The 18,925-nt window shown below is 42.0% G+C and overlaps 1 protein-coding gene across 3 annotated transcripts in view; it reads right to left on the bottom strand.

The window, feature by feature from the left end:
• Window positions 1-266: 266 nt before the first annotated feature.
• Window positions 267-18,925, bottom strand: part of Rft1 (RFT1 glycolipid translocator homolog) — a 48,939-nt gene continuing 30,280 nt past the window's right edge. The window contains exons 11-14 of one of the 3 annotated variants that reach the window (XM_013362051.4): window positions 15,287-15,392; window positions 9,449-9,698; window positions 1,070-1,213; window positions 267-473 (exon numbers count right to left, since the gene is read on the bottom strand). In XM_013362051.4, coding sequence (XP_013217505.1) covers window positions 354-473; window positions 1,070-1,213; window positions 9,449-9,698; window positions 15,287-15,392 — 620 coding nt within the window. In that variant the 3' untranslated portion in view covers window positions 267-353. Of the gene's footprint in view, window positions 474-1,069; window positions 1,214-2,947; window positions 8,697-9,448; window positions 9,699-15,286; window positions 15,393-18,925 lie in introns of those variants that run through there. The other 2 variants (XM_040289718.2, XM_005317201.5) reach the window with 2 other exon arrangements.

Here is an 18,925-nt window from a genome sequence, read left to right as displayed (position 1 = left end):
TGCTCTCAGTTGTCACCTCCAACATGACTAATGCAGTTGTGTCTTAATTAGTCACTGCTCACTGACTGCGCTGACAGCATCGGAGCTTGTTCTAAGGCCCTGACTTGTGATGGGGTGGTGCAGATGAGAGGCAAGTGGGAAGGAAGGCCCATGAGTGGCCACTTTTTCAGGTTCCTTTTCCACTGGTTTCTCTGAACCCAGCTGATCTTTGCCAAAGGCCCTTGTCAGGAGAAGGCAACATCACGAAAGTAGGATTGACAGGGTCATAACTTTGGCATACTTTTATTGGAAAGAGGACAAATGTGAACAAATAAATGTCATCCAGAAGACTCCTTTAAAAGCCAGCTGTTCTGTCACAGGTTCTCATGGAGCTCCTCAGAGGCTGGAGGGCAACCGTGGATAAACCATGCCATCTGGGTGTAGCTCGGGGTAGAGCAATTGCTTAGCATATATGAGGCCCTGGGTTCATTCCTCTGCACCACAAAAGATAAAAATTTAAAAATTATCTTTATTAGCCAATCTGCATGGTCCCCAACCAACAATGGCTGATGGGGCTATGGGGCTACTTATGGCCTATTACCTACTGTAGCTGTCTTATAAAGACCTGTTCTTAGGCCATTGTATGAGGGGCTGGAAGGAAAAGGTGGTAGAATCAACTGTCTCATAAATGGAAGAACCTTGGCCTTTACCCTGAGAGCAGCAGTCACTGCCTGCTAGTTTTAGTACACCCTTGCCTGATATCTGGGACCCAGGAGAGATGAGAATTTACTCCAGTGAGCAGCCAGAAGGAGCGGAGGGCCAGCAGCTGCCTAGGAGAGGGACCCTGACGGTTTTGCTGCCAGGCGGCCTCTCAGGCTCCTCCCCTACTCTTCTCTCTCCCAGCACATTGTTCATTAGGCCTCACAGTTGCAAGATCAAGGGCCCTTCAACTCTTTAGGAACTTCAGACATGACTAAGACAGAAACAAAAATTTGCTGGCTCCAAGATACAAAGCTTCAAAGGGGATTTTGAAAATGTCTACAGAGCATAACATCACATCAGTTAGGCAACCACACTCTTGTATACTTACAAACTTGTTATGTTCAATGTGGGACATGGTGTACTTTTTTAGGTTGACAAGCTGGAGGAGGGCAGATGTCTCCAAAAGTGAGTGCGCTGGAACCTGCAGAGGTTGGGACAGAGTTCTGGGTGTGCGTACTCTGCTGCTGAGGACCTATATCACATAAAAGGAAAGGTCTGACATTTCACCTCTAGCACTTTCCATTTAAGCCAAACTTCCCAAAAAGGGCCGAAAAAGTGGTAGACAAAGAATTGAGTGCATTTTGGGATGGGGCAACAAGTACTCCTGCTAGTTCATCTTTAAGGAAATTAAGAAATAGTTATAAAACTTCATTAGTTCCTAAAGGAGGCTGAAATGCATTAGGAGTACATTCTCTCCATTTTGAGACAGTTCTGGTTAAAAACAAATGATACTAAACAGGGAGACTGGTTATGGCAAGATAATTGGGGACTAACTGATAATACAAATACATGAGCCCTCCCTCTCCCCAGATTCTTCAAATAAAACACCTTTTTTGTTACCCTCAAAAGTTAATTAGCAAATAAAATATTTACAACATTAAGGGCTAATTCATTCAAGTATAGTAAATAACAGCAAAACAAATAATTTTTCATTAGTATCTGTATTGGCTCAGGAGTCTCATTTTCAAATTGAATGAGAGTCTCAGTCCCTTCCTGCATACTCCAGGAATAATTGGCAAATGGAAGCTGTATTTTACCATCTTTGTTCAGCTGCCCTTTCCAGGTCTGTGTATTTTGCTATCTTTGAGAAGTTTCTAAGGGACCCCTCATACTATGCCTTGGTTCATCATCTTTCCAAATCTGTTCCTTTCTGACACACTCTGCAGATCTTCTGGCTTCTAGTTTGCCTTCCCAAACTCTCCCTCAGGGCCAATGATAACCTGGTACAAGCAATATTCTGGAGGCTGTAGGGTAGTTTCTAAAGATTCTCAAAATGGAGCTTCTCCCCAGCAAGCACCCTGCACACCCTCCTCACTTCACCTCCTCATTCTGCACCTGGCCTCTCCACAGAGCAGGTGTTCATAAAGATGTGAAAAGTTTCTCCTGCTCTTATTCTTTTTTTTTCTCTAGTTCTTACACCAGGCACAGCCCTTTTTTACTCATGGCTCTTCCAAGACTTGGCTGGAAACATGTTCCCCAATTCCCCCACTGGATATCAATTCCATTCAGCCCAGGGACCTTATGGCAGCCCTCTTGAGCTCTTACCTTCTGGGGCTACACACCCCCTCACTTGGGCTACTTCACCTGCAAGTTCTGGATGCTCCCAACTCCTGTTTCTTCCTCCATATCAAGGTAAGAATCACTGATGTCAGTGTACATCTTGGTGTGAATGAGTCACCCAAGTCCCTGTGGGATCCAAATTTCCAGTATCCTCTAATTCTGGAATGATAGTCTTTGAGCTCAGTGGAAAAAAAAAATTCTATCACCAAGCTGAAGACAGGAAGGGGAAGGGCTTCCCCAAACTTCTAAAAATCACATGACCTCTTTACTCTGCACCAAAATGCATCCTGACCCATCAAGGAATAGCTGCTTCATAAATAACAACAAAACAGACAAGACAAGGACCAGGCCAGGTGGAAAATGGAGGGGAGAGGAAAGCAATGGGAAACACTACCTTAGAGTGAGGAGGGAAAAGAGTGAAAGAGACCACTAGTCTTTCAGTCCCAGACACAGAAGGCGCCAGACAACTATTCCTCTTCCAAGGTCAGGATTCGAAGTCCCAGTGTCACTATCTGCGTAGGGAGAGATGATCCCCTGACGAAATCTAATGGTTCAGATTCAAATTATCTGCCCACCTTCCTTAGGTATTTTCCCCCCATTTTGGAGGGAAGAAGGGTATGAAAGAAGAAAGGTCTTTACAAGGATGTGAAGAAAATAATTTATTCTTTTTTAAACCAGGAGATTGACATGAAACCAGCAACATAAGTACATGATTAAAAGAAAAAAAAAAGATAGAAGGAAAGAAGAGCTGTACTTGGATTAGGTTGGGAAGTGGCATCAAACAGGGCCGAGTAGATGCTACCTCCAGAGCCAGGAGTCACTATGGAGTGAGCATTACAAAGCACAGCAGTGTCCCTTACCGAGTCACCCTAGGCCAAGTCTGAAGTGAGCAACTCTTATGTGTGGTCAGAGAAGCAAAGGAAGCCAGCAATAGTGTTATTCTCACCACTGAAGGCTTCTCCTATCATAAAAAGGACATGCCTTACAGACATGTTTCCATGAAGAAGTAGCCTCACTACATTTAAAATGGTACTTAAAGCCAAATGTGATTCCCCTGCCAAATCCTTCATGGGTGAAGTGGGGCAGCCTGGTCCACACATATGCAAGTGACCTGAGGCAAGAGGTATGGTTCTGGGACAGGCAGTAAGAGAAAACACCAGAGGTCATGGTTAGGTTCACTGGGCTTCAGGGAAGTGTCAAGAGGGTGGAGATCTTTGGAGGGTCTTTGGCCAAAGTGCTGGCAGCCTGCAAGGCAGGTACTAGCAGGGAAGCAGGTAGCCAGGATATAATAGTGGGAATCTGGAATATTCCCCAAAGGCTCATTATTGAAGGCTTGATCCCTATTGCAGCAATGCTCAGAGGTGGTCTTTTGGGAATTGATTGGATCATGAAGGCTCTGTCATCAATGTATTAACCCATTGATTGGTTCATAACTGAATTGAATATTGGGAAGTGGTAGAAACTGTGCCTAGTTGGAAGAAGTAGGTCACTGGGGACATGCTCTAGAAAGGTATATTTTGTCCCTGGTTTGTTCCCCCATCTGCTTCCTGGCTGCCATGAGGTGAGAAGTTCTGCTGCACCACAAATTCTTTGCCATGATACTCTGATTCACAGGCCAGTCAACCATGGTCTGAAACTTCTGAAACCGTAAGCCAAAATAAATCTTTCCTCCTCTAAATTGATTTTCTTGGGTATTTTGTTTCAGTGATAGAAAGCTAACACACACAGCACTACTTGTCCTAGAAACAGGAAAGCAGGACATAAAAAGGAATCTGGCCCATGTTCCAGCTGGCCATCTGTCAAGAGGAGCAGGTCCCAACAACAGCACCTGGTGGATAATGTGGGAGGAGATGAGGGGAAGAACCCCGCTGTCAGACATAGAGCCTCTCTCCACCTGAGAATGGTAGTCCCATACCCAAAGACCTCAGCATCTCAAGGTCTGGGAACCTACATTTCTTTTTTTTATTGTTGGTGGTTCAAAACATTACATCTTTCTTGATATATCATATTTCACAGTTTGATTCAAAAGGGTTATGAACTCCCATTTTTACCCCGTATACAGATTGCTGAATCACATCAGTTACATCAATTACATTTCCATTGATTTACATATTGCCATTCTAGTGTCTGATGAATTCTGCTCTCTATCCTATCCTCTACTATCCCCCCTCCCCTCCTCTCCCCTCCCCTCTTAACCCCCTCTACTGTAAAACATTTCTTCCACTTGTATTATTCTTCCCTTACCCCTCACTTCCTCTTGTATGTAATTTTGTATAACCCTGAGTATCACCTTCCCTTTCCATGCAATTTCCCTTCTCTCTCCCTTTCCCTCCCCCCTCTCGTCCCTATTTAATGTTAATCTTCTTCTGCTCTTTGTCCCTACTCTGTCCTTAGTTACTCCCCTTATATCAAAGAAGTCATTTGGCATTTGTTTTTTAAGGATTGGCTAGCTTCACTTAGCATAATCTGCTCTAATGCCATCCATTTCCCTCCAAATTCTATGATTTTGTCATTTCTTAATGCAGAGTAATACTCCATTGTGTATAAATGCCACATTTTTTTTTATCCATTCATCTATTGAAGGGCATCTAGGTTGGTTCCACAATCTTGCTATCGTGAATTGTGCTGCTATGAACATCGATGTAGCAGTGTCCCTATAGCATTCTCTTATTAGGTCTTTAGGGAATAGACCGAGAAGGGGAATAGCTGGGTCAAATGGTGGTTCCATTCCCAGCTTTCCAAGAAAACTCCATACTGCCTTCCAAATTGGCTGCACCAATTTGCAGTCCCACCAACAATGAACCAGTGTACCCTTTTCCCCACATCCTCGCCAGCACTTGTTGTTGTTTGACTTCATAATGGCTGCCAATCTTACTGGAGTGAGATGGTATCTTAGGTTGGTTTTGATTTGCATTTCTCCGACTGCTAGCGATGTTGAGCATTTTTTCATGTACTTATTGATTGATTGTATGTCCTCCTCTGAGAAGTGTCTGTTCAGGTCCTTGGCCCATTTGTTGATTGGGTTATTTATTGTCTTTTTGTCTAATTTTTTGAGTTCTTTGTATACTCTGGATATTAGGGCTCTATCTTAAGTGTGAGGAGTAAAGATTTGTTCCCAGGATGTAGGCTCCCTATTTACCTCTCTTATTGTTTCTTTTGCTGAGAAAAAACTTTTTAGTTTGAGTAAGTCCCATTTGTTAATTCTAGTTGTTAACTCTTGCGCTATGAGTGTCCTATTGAGGAATTTGGAGCCCGACCCCACAGTATGTAGATCATAGCCAACTTTTTCTTCTATCAGACGCCGTGTCTCTGGTTTGATATCAAGCTCCTTGATCCATTTTGAGTTAACTTTTGTGCATGGCGAGAGAAAGGGATTCAGTTTCATTTTGATGTAAATGGATTTCCAGTTTTCCCAGCACCATTTGTTGAAGATGCTATCCTTCCTCCATTGCATGCTTTTAGCCCCTTTATCAAATATAAGATAGTTGTAGTTTTGTGGATTGGTTTCTGTGTCCTCTATTCTGTACCATTGGTCCACCCGCCTGTTTTGGTACCAGTACCATGCTGTTTTTGTTACTATTGCTCTGTAGTATAGTTTGAAGTCTGGTATCGCTATACCGCCTGATTCACACTTCCTGCTTAGCATTGTTTTTGCTATTCTGGGTCTTTTATTATTCCATATGAATTTCATGATTGTTTTATCTATTTCTACAAGAAATGCTGTTGGGATTTTGATTGGCATTGCACTGAACTTATAGAGAACTTTTGGTAATATCGCCATTTTGATGATGTTAGTTCGGCCTATCCATGAACAGGGTATATTTTTCCATCTTCTAAGGTCTTCTTTTATATCTTTCTTTAGGGTTCTGTAGTTTTCATTGTATAAGTCTTTCACCTCTTTTGTTAGGTTGATTCCCAAGTATTTTATTTTTTGGGGGGATATTGTGAATGGAGTAGTTGTCCTCATTTCCATTTCAGAGGATTTATCGCTGATATACAGGAATGCATTTGATTTATGCGTGTTGATCTTATATCCTGCCACTTTGCTGAATTCATTTATTAGCTCTAATAGTTTCTTTGTAGACCCTTTTGGGTCTGCTAGGTAAAGAATCTTGTCATCTGCAAATAGTGATAATTTAAGTTCTTCTTTTCCTATTTTTATGCCTTTAATTTCTTTTGTCTGTCTAATTGCTCTGGCCAGTGTTTCGAGGACTATGTTGAACAGAAGTGGTGAGAGAGGGCATCCCTGTCTTGTACCAGATCTTAGAGGGAATGTCTTCAATTTTTCTCCATTCAGAATGATGCTGGCCTGTGGCTTATCATAGATTGCTTTTACAATGTTGAGGCATGATCCTGTTATCCCTAGTTTTTCTAGAGTTTTGAACATAAAGGGATGCTGTACTTTGTTGAATGCTTTTTCTGCATCTATCGAGATGATCATATGGGGAACCTACATTTCTAACCTGTAATCCAGAACACTCTGAGGCACATGGCTGGAAGACTATGCTTTATGTCTGTCAAGTGAGCATGGTGAGTGGCAGGACTCTGGGGAAGGGGACAGTGGAATGGTCAGCAGCAGAAGAGAAGGAGTTTGTGTGAACAGAAGGCCCATTTCTGTGCACTTGAGATAACCCTTTTTTCTGACTTAGCCTGATCCTACCCTACCAAGATCATGCTTTTGGAGGGCCTCTATTACTTAAGACACCTTGCATTCGGTGTCTCAATTCAGAGGGGAAACAGATAAAAAGGTGTCAAAGTGACTGGGCCCTAGTCTTGGTAGGCTGATGGGTCTTGGTCCTCAGCTTTTTGGTACTGAGTCCAAGCAAGTGGGTTTAAATGCATGTGTTTCAATGAACAATACCAGCTGCCTTTACTGGCCCTTTCTCTGGAGGTAAACTTGGAAGATCTGGAGACATTAGGCCAGAGGATTACTAACTATTAACATTGAAGACATAGTCTGTGCATGTACTTCCAAAGAGAAATCATGTCTAAAAGGAATTAATACATTAATGAAAAAAGAAAAACACTTGGGGCTAGGGTTGTGGCTCAGTGGTAGAGTGTTCACCTAGCACGGGTGAGGCTCTGGGCTGGATCCTCAGCACCACATAAAAATAAATTAATTAATTAAAGATATTGTATCCAACTACAACTAAAAAATAAATATTAAAATAAAAGAAAAAAAAACACTTTACAACCCCAGAACAATGCTTGACGATCTCACCTGCATATACAGGGCACAGGGAGCCTGGGTTCATGTGGTGGCCAGGAGGCTCACTCCCTGAAGCCTACCACTCTTGTCCTGGGGCTGGAATTCAGTTGTACTGAGCAGTGCTGGAAATAACAGGTCAGTGAGAAGGGCTTGACTTGGTGATATTTGCCATATAGAGTTTGTCCTATTTTATTCTAAGGATAAAAAGAAACATTTACACAACTTTGGTCTTCAATTTCCATGTGCAAAGTTACAGAAAACTGCTAAAAGTAGCTCGTGCTGGAGTAATTTCAAACCTTCAAAGCCCCTCTTCTTTCAGGTGGTCAGACCTGAAGTCTTCAGCTAACTTCTACCCTCCCTCCAATCAACAATTCCTGGGTAAGGCACAAGCTAGCCTGGGGAATAAAAGCATGATAGGCAAGATTCTTCACACACACGGGGAAATGTGATCCCAAAAGCTTCACATTTGCATTTGAAGTTTTTTGTTTAGTAACATTTTTCCTTCTCTAAAAACTCCAACCACAGCGTTGACATGTGGAAAGCCACAACTCCCAGGCCACATTCCGTTCTTGTTTGGTGCACAGCATCTGGTTTTTTCCTTATTTTACGGAAGAATCTAAATATTCCTGTAAGGGATAAACAGCTGCCTCTCTTTTTCTTGGCCAGATCATTATTCACTACTAACATCTAAGATAAAGTTTGCTGGAGCATGTAGCTACAAAGGTCAATCACACTCAATAGGAATAAATATATTCCTAAAAACAAAAGTACTGATTAGAACAAAATAATGAAAAAAGTACATCTATTTTAAAAAGGCTGTTTGGTTTCCACTTAAAAATGAAAATTCCTCCTTTGCATTTAAGACTTCAAGTGGATGAGTGTTTCATCCATGGTCTCACGTCCTGGGTGGTTCTCACTACACTGCAGACCCCTTGGCAGGGCTTTTACATGGTAACATTGCACCCAAGAACTGTCCCAAGTGGATCCAGGTGCCACAGGTATCAAGACGCTCTTGAAGTCAAGTCATTTTGTCAGCAACTTTGGATACTCCAAACTGAGTCCTGAGAAAGTGGATCAGCTTAGCTTCTGTGAGGAATGCTGTCCCAAGAGTCAGTCCTAAGCAAATGGCCCCCACAGTGATGTGTGCCAGCCTAGCGGGCCAGCCCTGATCACAGCACAGGAACACCTGGGAAAGGAAAGCACTGTCACTGCCTGGTTCCTGGGTCTGTACCCCCTTCCTCTGGGACAAGCCAGGGAAAGTGGCTGTGGGAGACCATCATTGCACATGAATGAGTTTCTTCCCCAGCTGGGTGTGAGGCGCTCAGTCACTTTTAATGTGGCAGAGCTTTACCCACCCTTCTTAGGTCGGAGAGCTTGTCTGTGTTGAGGTGGGTCTCACCACTGCCCCAAAGATCCAATCATTGCACCTGACCTTCATTGGATGGGAATTTCCCCAGAATTCTTTGTTCCCCAACAAAAGCCCTCTCCCTAGGGTTCTCTTTCTCTCTCTTGCTAGCCTCTTCAGTAAAACCTCGCTGCCTCCCTCAGAAGCTTGAGACTGAGGGTTCAAGGAGCTGTCCTGGAGCTGGTTTAAAGATAAAATGGTGTCCGTGTCTTTAATTTAAACTCCCTGAGGATTTTCCCACCCAAACTGTTCACACCATCTTTGCTGGCCAGGATGGCGGTTGACTAAAGGTGACTATTATTCTGGCTTCCAAATTAGATAAAAGGTATGTCAACTGGGCTGTGGGTCTACTCTCTTCCGACTGGTAATTTTTTTGTCATGTCTAGCAAAAGGTGATGCTCCAGACGCCTACAGAAAGGATAAGAGGAGGTAAATAATTGTCCAGTCAGTTCAAGCAGGGGGAAGGGGAAACCTAAGGGGGGGGCCAGTGGAGAGTTATAGAAGCATGTGGTGTGGAGGCTGCGGGATCTCACCTCTGAAATACCAGTAATACCACCACTGAGGGCAAATGCCCCAAGAAGGACTGGCGACAGGTGCAGGCCAGCCAGGGGCCTGTGCGGGCTCTCTTGGTAGTAGCGATAGATGAAGCAAAGGCTCTGTGTGATCCGAATGCCCATGTTAAAGCAGTTGGCCAGGATGAAGCCCACGCTGCCACACCAACGGGTCAGGAGATAGGACAGCACCAGGAATGAGGATGACAGTGCCAGCATTGTGAAATTGTACCTGAGGAGAAGGAGACAAGCAAAACAGGGCAGAGGGTACCTTGACTCAAGACTTGTATAAAAAAGTGGCCATGAACAACAATTCACAGAAAGAACCTCTGCTTTCCCATAAGTCCAGCTAAGTTCCCATAATACAGTTTTCTATAACATTGAATGCTACACACATAACATAGAAATGTCAATGTCCCATTTACCCTTGAACTGAAGAGTACGAAATGAATGATTCAAGATATTTATGTGTTTTAAGGATAATAGTTGATTAGTGAAGCAACTTAGTTATCAAAATGCATAAAAATCCTGTTCAGCGCAAGCCCCCAACACAAGGTATAAGAATGTGACCTGGATAATAGTTATATATTAGATACTATGACAGGCCTGTGAGGAATGTGAGGACACATTGATAAATGAACACAAATAGCCTGCCCTTGTCCTTTGGAGCCTGGATTTGTTTCACAGACAAAGTAAGAAGCACAGAGACCGAAGAACTTGCCTAAGGAGTAAGCCAATATGCCAGTCTGATTCCCAGTCCCCAACCTTCAGTGCCTAACACTGCCTCCCTTGGGAAATGTAATACCCCATAAACTTGGGTAGTGGACCGCACTCAAAACAAGTGACCAGCCTCCAGAATGAAATCTGAGCAGGAAGCGAAGCCTGGATCCCCTCTGGTATTTGCAGACTCTTATATACTCTTTTCCACTCTTATTTCTAAGGCTCTCTGGATTCTGGAGCTAAGTGGTTATGCTACTCCTATCACTTCTGATTTCAAAGAAGCACATCACTTAGTCATCTTCACTTCTCTGCAAAGGAAGGAACTAAGTCTCAGCAAACATAAAATAACTGCTGTAGTCCTCCAAAAGACTATGGTATAACCATGAACCAAATTTCCAAGAATCTGGTTTCCATCTAGCTCAGAGAAGACACTCCATGAATACACAACTGTTGAGGGAACCAAACCCTTAGGTCCCCAAGCTGTGTCCACTGGATGGACTCTGAAGAGACCATCCAGGTTCTTTACATAAAGCATTGTAAGAAAGCCACTGTGCTCCCTGAATGCCCACTTACAGGTCCTTGGGCCGAACAAATACAAGGTGCTATGGAAATATACTTTATGAAAACACATGGTAAATGCGTGTGTGCTCACACATGCACACATGCACTTGCGCGTGCATGCACACACTCTCTCTCTCTCACACACACACCCACACCCACAATATACTGTACTCTAACTAGAAAGGTGATTTCATCTAGAATTCCAGCAACAAAATTTGCTGCTTAGTAGAAAAATCTCTTAATAGAAGTGCAAGAGCCTGCACCTCCACTGGGGAAGGTTTTATTTATTTTTTGGTGGTACTGAGGATGGAATCCAGAGGTACTTTACCACTAAGCTACATCTCCAGCCTTCCAATTTTTTAAAATTTTGAGATAGGGTCTCACTAAGTTGCTCAGGGCCTTACTAAATTGCTGAGGCTAGCCTTGAACTTGCGATCCTTCTGCCTCCGCCTCCGAGTTGCTGGGATCACAGGTATGCACCATTGTGCTCATCTTCCACTAGGGAAGCTTTTTTTTTTTTTTTTTTTTAACGACTAATAAATAATCAGAATAGTCATTTCATAACAAGCCACTGAAGGTGGGACCCATCACAGATCAGGAGTTTGACCTCTTTTCCAAAAGAAGCAGACATATAATCTGTTATTTTTTTCAAGAACTATTTCAGAAGGGTATTCTACACCAATCCTTGGTGTTTGAGCTACAGATTCAAAAACTTTCAAAGTCATCCTCATACAACTCCAAGTAAAATGGCAGTAATGAATGAAACCAATAGCTAATTCATACTAATTCAAGCTGGGAAGCATTCAACTTTGTAGCCTCTTTGGTATGACCATCTGGGAGGAGTTGAGAATGATAAGGCCCACTGTCTTCCACTACAAGAGGCTCTGTAGCTGCTAAACTTTTCAGAAGTCACAAATCTGTAGCCTTAAAGACATAATCCACTTCATTAAAAAAAAAAAGAGCTTTAAAGATGCAATTAAAACAGCACTATTGAAATCAAAGCAAAATTATTCATCATTGACATTAACTATTTTATAAGGGTTGGTTTACATAAATAGCAATTTATTTATGAATGTTTATTTCTCCATGATCCGAGAAGATACTGGACTTAAAATCAAGTTTACCAGAAAATGGATGCTCAAGAGTATTAACTGTAGTATTGTCCAAAGCACCCCTTAGTAGCTGCTAACTGAACACATTAAATCACAGCCACACAAATTTTATTTTGTTTGTTTTTGGCAGCATTTAATCCATAGATGCTCTACCATGGAGCTTCATCCCCAGTCCTTTTTATTTTTTATCTTGAGACAGGGTCTTGCTAAGTTGTTGAGGCTGGCCTTGAACTTGTGATTCTCCTGCCTCAGCTTCCTTAGTTGCTGGGATTACAAATGTGTAAAATGGAGCCTCTGCAGATACAAAAAGGACAGCACTGACCTCTTATGTATCAGCACAAGAAGATCACAGTCATTTTTCATTCAACAGTTATGTGGTTTATATATAAGGGCACTCCAAGATCAATAAATCAGGCAAAGGAGCTGTCAATCTTGGGCCTTCCTCTGCCTAGAAAGCACTGTCCTGTCTCTGACCATCTTTTGGTCATTCAGACCTCAACTTAGCCAATCTAATGGCCCCCCACCACTCACTACACTCACTACATAATCCTATTTTATTTTTTAGTACAGTACATTTTCTACTTTCTTAACTAGTTTGCCTCTCATTAGCTCTGGAGAGCAGGGATGTTAGCTGTTTTTTTCACTGCTGTATTCCCAAAACTTAAAAAAATGCTTGTTAGAGAGTAAATGCGCAAAAGTTTTTGTTGAATGCAAGAAAGAAAATGAGACATCTTACACAAAAGAGAACAAAAATTCTTCAGTACAGTATAATGAAAAAATCCATCAATCAGATCCTATATATTAGGCTATTAAATAAAAAGCAACTTGCAATTCAAAGGAAGCCTTAACATTTCAGAACTAACCACTCTATTTTTATTTAGAAAAACATGGTTAACCTGAAGTTGACTAGATAAAAATCCACGTCTGCATCAATGCCTTTTTAAAATTCTGAATCTAAAATGTTCAATGTAAAGTCATCATAATCGATTTTAACATTTAATTTAAGCTATTAATTCTACATAAAAATCCGAGCTACAGTTTTATTTGGTTAAATTCACAAGGATGAAAAAAAACCAAAAAAACAAAAACAGGGTCTATGATGAACTTGGGTGCTCCATACGCTCAGACCAGGACAGAGGGCTGGGGACAGGGACCCAGACAGAACTAAGAGTGCTGTCCGAAGACCATGCTTAAAGTCATATTTTACTCTAAGGGGATCGAAGTTATATCAGATAAGAACTGCATTAGAAGGTGCTCTGGCCTCTGATTTTTCTGCTTCCTAATACCATGAAAACAATTTTCCAGATGTTGAAATATTGTCAACATTCCATTATAGCTAACTTAAAGAGTTGTTTCCTTTGGTTCAGTGCAACATAAAAGAAAAGAAAGCAACCATCCACTGTATTTCCTCTTGGTTTTGTTGCAAGGTTTTTTATTTATTTGTGGTATTAGAAATTGAACCCAGGGGCACTCTCCATTGAGCTACAATCTCAGACCTTTATTTTTTTGTTATGAGAAAGGGTTTTACTTGGTTGCCAATGCTGACCTGGAAATTATGATCCTCCTGCCTCAGCCTCCTGAGTCACTTGGATTACAGGTGAGAGCCACTGTGCTGAGCAGCAATTTTTTTTCTTTTTTACATTTTAAATGGATTCAGTGTTGACCCCCACACACACTAATGCTAAAGTTATTACAATAAAATTCCCTTCAAGTGCTAGACTGCTAGTCCAAGCTCTTTCTATGATGTCACAAAGCCATAGTTAGTATGTGTCAAATTATATTTTTAAATGATTCAATTGTGAGAAGCATTTTAAATAAAAAAATGGTACTTTCAAAGTAAACTTAGACTTTTTCATCCATGGGGTGGGGGAAGAGTGACTCAAAGCAATTCTATAGCTACAAACCTAATTATTTGAGGTGAAAACCATGTCTAGACCACTATTTTAAAACTATGGTAGGTCTTGGGATGTAGCTTAGTAGCAGAGTGCTTGCCTAGCATGCATAAGAGCCTGAGTTCAATTCCCAGTATTACAAAATGAATAAATAAATAAATAAAACTATGGATTGTGACCTATTAATAGGCTGAGAAATCAATTCAGAAGGTTATAAGATGATATTTTTGAAAAATGAAGTAGAAGAAATAAAAAGCATCACTGTATCTTGTGCATAACTGGAATACTTCCTGCTTTGTGGATTTTGGCTTCAGTACCAAGGTATCTACTGGGTCACAGAGCTCAATGTATGTTTACTGTGAAAGCTGGCCTGGGCCGGTAGTTATCACACACTTAGAATCAGAATCACCTGGAACTGTGTAATGACTTGATTCCCTGGTTCAAGCCTCCCCAAATTCTAACTCAACTGGTCTGGGAAAGTAGCAGAATTTCCTAGGAGAATCTCATTGGTCTAGGCTGGGACATTGGTCTAGACAAGTTCTCGATCACTAGTAGCAAATAAAGTCACCATAGCTTCTATTTGAAGCATCCCAAGATGAGAATAGACAGAAGCCAGTCTAATAGGAGGAAAGGTTTCCTGATTCTGAGCTCCCTTCCCCATCCTGCCTCTATGACCAGGCCTCAGAGAGTTCTCAATAGCACTCAAGGTTACAGAGGCAGCATGAAAACACACAAGAGATCCAAGCCTTAAGGGGTGATTGAATAACAACAGCCACTCACCCCGCCATCTACACCAACCTTTTCTATTCTCTTCTCTATTTTCCTCTCTTGTTTTTTATGCTGTTCCTTAACCTTGTCCTATAGTGGTGCATTAAGATACTGCCTTGCTAGGTTTTTGTATTTAGGACAGAAGAGGTGAATAATTCTGGGTGTGGGCCAAAGGCACTTAACCAAGAGTTCACCTCAGAATAATTGATATATATATACATGCACACATGCACACTCATTCTCAAGGGCCTGCTGTTCCTACAGGTATGATGGGAAAAGGAGTAGTGCAAATATAGCAGATAGAAATATGCATTTCTAATAAGCTCCACAGAGGATTTTGACACACAACCAATGTTAAGACCCACTGGCTGAAGTTCCAGAGCAGGGTTGCTGATCTAGAGTCAATAGATAACAAGAGCTGAGGACCACTAAGTGGGGGCTGGGTAATAGGATGGAGAGATGGAAGTCTACCTTATTGTATGCCTGACTCTGTACACCTAGACAATCATGACACTTTAGGGATGACATTTCTCCATCCACAAAGGGAAGCACACAGAACTTGCCGTCCCCTGACCCTATTATAGGGAGTACTAGCTAAATCATGCCAGGCTGTAGAGATCCTGGGGATGCAGCATACTTGTGGTCTAGTATTATCTCTGAGAAAGCCATCAATAAACACATGTTCAGAATGAAAAGAAAAAAGATTAGCAACTTAGTTCATTTTGGCCAAAGGTCATGATTAAGGGTGTACCTTCTAGGTTACCCACCTGTCAACTTCCTCTTTACTCATGGCAGCAAACGTGAAACACTCAGTTACTCCATTGATGGCAAGCAGGAGGACGTAGAGACAATAGGTACGCAGCAAAACCGGACCTACAAGGAAACAACCCACCAAGATTCTAGATCCAAATAGGACTACATACTACCACAGTTTGGGTGAATGCTAAGAAAACACCAGAACTGGGCCATGGGACCTACTGGTAACAGTGGACAGAATGCGCACATATTGGAGGACTCCCAGCATTCCATGGTACTACTAAAGTAATCAGTTAAAAACAAAAGAATAGTTATGAATAAATATACAGATCTGAATACATATATAGATCTAACAACTAAAAGCAAGCTAATCTGCTCATTTTAAAATCAGCATAAGGAGGCCTGCTAGTTTGAATGCTCAAGACACAAGTAGCCCTGAATATTAAGGGAATCTCAGTTGAGCAGGTCCTAGAAAAAGATCTACTGAGATAGAACATTCACAATCCACAGTGAGAACCAGAGCCAATAATGATATTTCCTTCTCAAACAAAGTAATGCAATTCTATCACTAATTAATAAGCTTCTCCCTGTCCTCCTCTCTCTGGCCAAAGCAGAAAGAAACAGGGTCACTCTCACCAGGTAACTGAATGCTAACAGCTTACATCGGCCCATCTGAGGATAGACAGTGAGCTGCCTACAGGCATGAGGAATACAAACTCTGGCATGAAGCAGTGACTAAAGAGAGAAAGCTTTGAGACAATTTGGGGACTTCAAAGATGGAATCTTAAACTGTGAATTAAATGAGATGTATGGGTTGAACTACGTACCCTAAGACACACTGAAGTTCTAACTCCTAGCATCTCAGAATATGATCTTATTTAGAAACAAGTCTTTATGGAGCTAATATAGTTAAAAAGAGATCTAAGCCAATGACTGGTATCCTTACAAAAAGGGGAAATGTGGACAAAAGACATACACACACACACACACACACACACACACAAAGGGAAGAAAATATGAAGACAAATAGGTAGATCATGGCCACATGACTTAAGTGATACAAGGACAAGCCAAGGAATACCCAGGACTGTGGACAAACACCAGAAACTAGAAGAGACAAGAAAAGACCTTCCCCTAGTGCTATCAGAGAGCAAAACCCTGCTGGCACCTTGATTTTGGACTTCTAGCCCTCAGAAAGGACCATGATACAGTAATTTCTGCGATTTAAAGTCACTAAAGGGCCAGGTGTGGTGGCACATGCCTGTAATCCCAGTGGCCTAAGAGACTGAGGCAGGAGGATGGCAAGTTCTAAGCCAGCCTCAGCAACTTAGTGATGCCCTGAACAACTCAGCAAGACCCTTTATCAAAAGAAAATATAAAAAAGGGCTGTACATGTGGCTCAGTGGTTCAATCCCTAGTACCAAACAAACAAACAAAATAAAGTCACTAGAGGGACTGAGAGTGTAGCTCAGTGGTAGAACACATGCCTAACATACACAAGTTCAAACCCTAGCATAGCAAAATAATTTAATAAAGCCGCTCAGTCTGTAGTACTTTGTCATGAAGCCCCAGGAAAGTAATATAAAGCCACAAAAAGAAAAAAAAAATTAAAAAGTCAAGAAACTGGGCATGGTGGTGCAGGCCTATAATCCCAGCTACTTGGAAGGTTAAGGCAGGAGAATTGCAAATTCAAGGCCAGCCTGGGCAATTTAGAGAGACACTGTTTCAAAATAAGAAATAAAAAGGGCTGGGGATGTAGTTCAGTGGTAGAATGCACCTGGGTTCAATCCCTAGTATTGAAAAACAAAAAAGAGGGTTGTGGGGAATATGAGTTAGAATGGAGAGAGCAAAGTGTTATATTTTCTGGTATAGTAAAGGCCTAAGGAGATACAGTCTGATGAGACAGGAGTAGGTAGGGAGAAGAGGGGTAGCACGGATAGGGACAGTCAGCAGGCACATTGTGAAAAGTACTGCCCTACCTAGAAGCCAAATGGGCTTTACAGAGAGTGGAAGTTTGATCAAAGTGAGAGGCACTACCAGGCACGGTGGCACACGCCTGCAATCCTAGAAGCACTGGGGCTGAGGCAGAAGGATCACGAGTTCAAAGCCAATCTCAGCAAAAGCGAGGCACTAAGCAACTCAATGAGACCCTGTCTCTAAATAAAATATAAAATAGGGCTTGGGATGTGGCTCAGTGGTTAAGCGCCCAAGTTCAATCCCTGGTACCCGCCCTCCCCCCAAAAAAAGTGTGAGGAACCAAAGACTCAGAGATAAATGCTAAAAGACGGTGCTGGGGCAGTTATACTGGGACCCTGGCCTAGGCAAGAGAGGCCAGTGGTCCTGAAGACCCTGCAGTGACATACCAAACCACAATGCTTTTAAGACACTGAGAAACAGGAATTATTCTCAGGACTGCTCTCTCTGAAGATGAGACTGAAGAACAACTTTTTGAGTATAAAATTATTAATGATTCAGAACTCTGATCTTTTTAATTGCTAACTCTATTACTGACGCTCAAAACCATACCTGCACCTCACTTAAATAAAAGGACAACACAATGATAGTAGTTTGTGTGTATCTCTTCTGTGATTAATTTCTCTACCAGATGAACATAACAATGATGGGACAGCCTTTCTTGGCAACATCCTGTGACTGTTACAGAAAAGGCTGTTCCTTAGTGATTGCTTTCTAAAGGGGCAGAGCTGCTGTTAAACAGTTGATCCCCAATCTCTGCACATAAACTTACTAATGGCTTCCTAATGAGGCCTCCCTGCAGTTGCCTGATGGAAATGTACTTCTCACAACACAAGCCCCAGGGAGCTGCAAACCACTTCATTGGCTTCATAGCAGGTGTTCCTACAAACTTCATGACCTTTGCTCTAGTGTAGAAACTTGGCCATTTTTTCCCAATACCAAAAGTTTGAGCGCCAGTATAGTGGCAACTACAATAGTGAAAGAACTTGTAAAAAGGCACTGGACAAAGCCCTTAATTATACTGAGATGGGGCAACAGAAAAAAATCTTCTAGGTTCTTGCTAGTGACCTGGGTAATTAAAAACATCTTTGCTAAATCAAAAATGAAATTCTACAAATGGACTATTGCTAGCCTATAGCTCAATACATTTTGAAACTGGTGAAGTTCCCAAGGACCAGAAAGTGCTATGAGAGTCTCAGCAGCCTGGGCACCAGGTATTTCATCAGACATATTCAATAGTTTTCTCCTTCAAACACCGAGAGTCAGTGGATTAAATATACCATTTTATTTGCTGAGATCAATTTTATTCTCTGCAAATTGCTCTGGGTTGTCCTTCCGAGGCTTTTATGCATCAGGCCTGGGATTTATGTGGCATTTACTATCTTCAGATGTGTTTAATGCCAAGTGGAGATTCATTAGAGCCTGCTCTCTGCCCTCCTCCCTTGCCCCAGAGGGAACACAGGCAAGTGCTTGGCAAAACACATTTTAGGCCTGAGAGGAAAAGCCAACTGTAAGGAAGATTCATAACTTCTCCAGGTGAGGCTGGGGAACTGATCACCCTGAGCATGCACATCTCAACTCCAGTGAGAGAACAGTCCCACAAGCCCAGCTTTCCCACAACTCTCCAGGAACACAGATGTTGACTGCGTGTGCACAAATTTTTAAACTTCAGGAGA

The sequence above is a fragment of the Ictidomys tridecemlineatus genome, chromosome 2, assembly GCF_052094955.1.
Source record: "Ictidomys tridecemlineatus isolate mIctTri1 chromosome 2, mIctTri1.hap1, whole genome shotgun sequence".
NCBI lineage: Eukaryota > Metazoa > Chordata > Mammalia > Rodentia > Sciuridae > Ictidomys > Ictidomys tridecemlineatus.
This window is presented reverse-complemented; position numbering and strand designations above follow the sequence as displayed.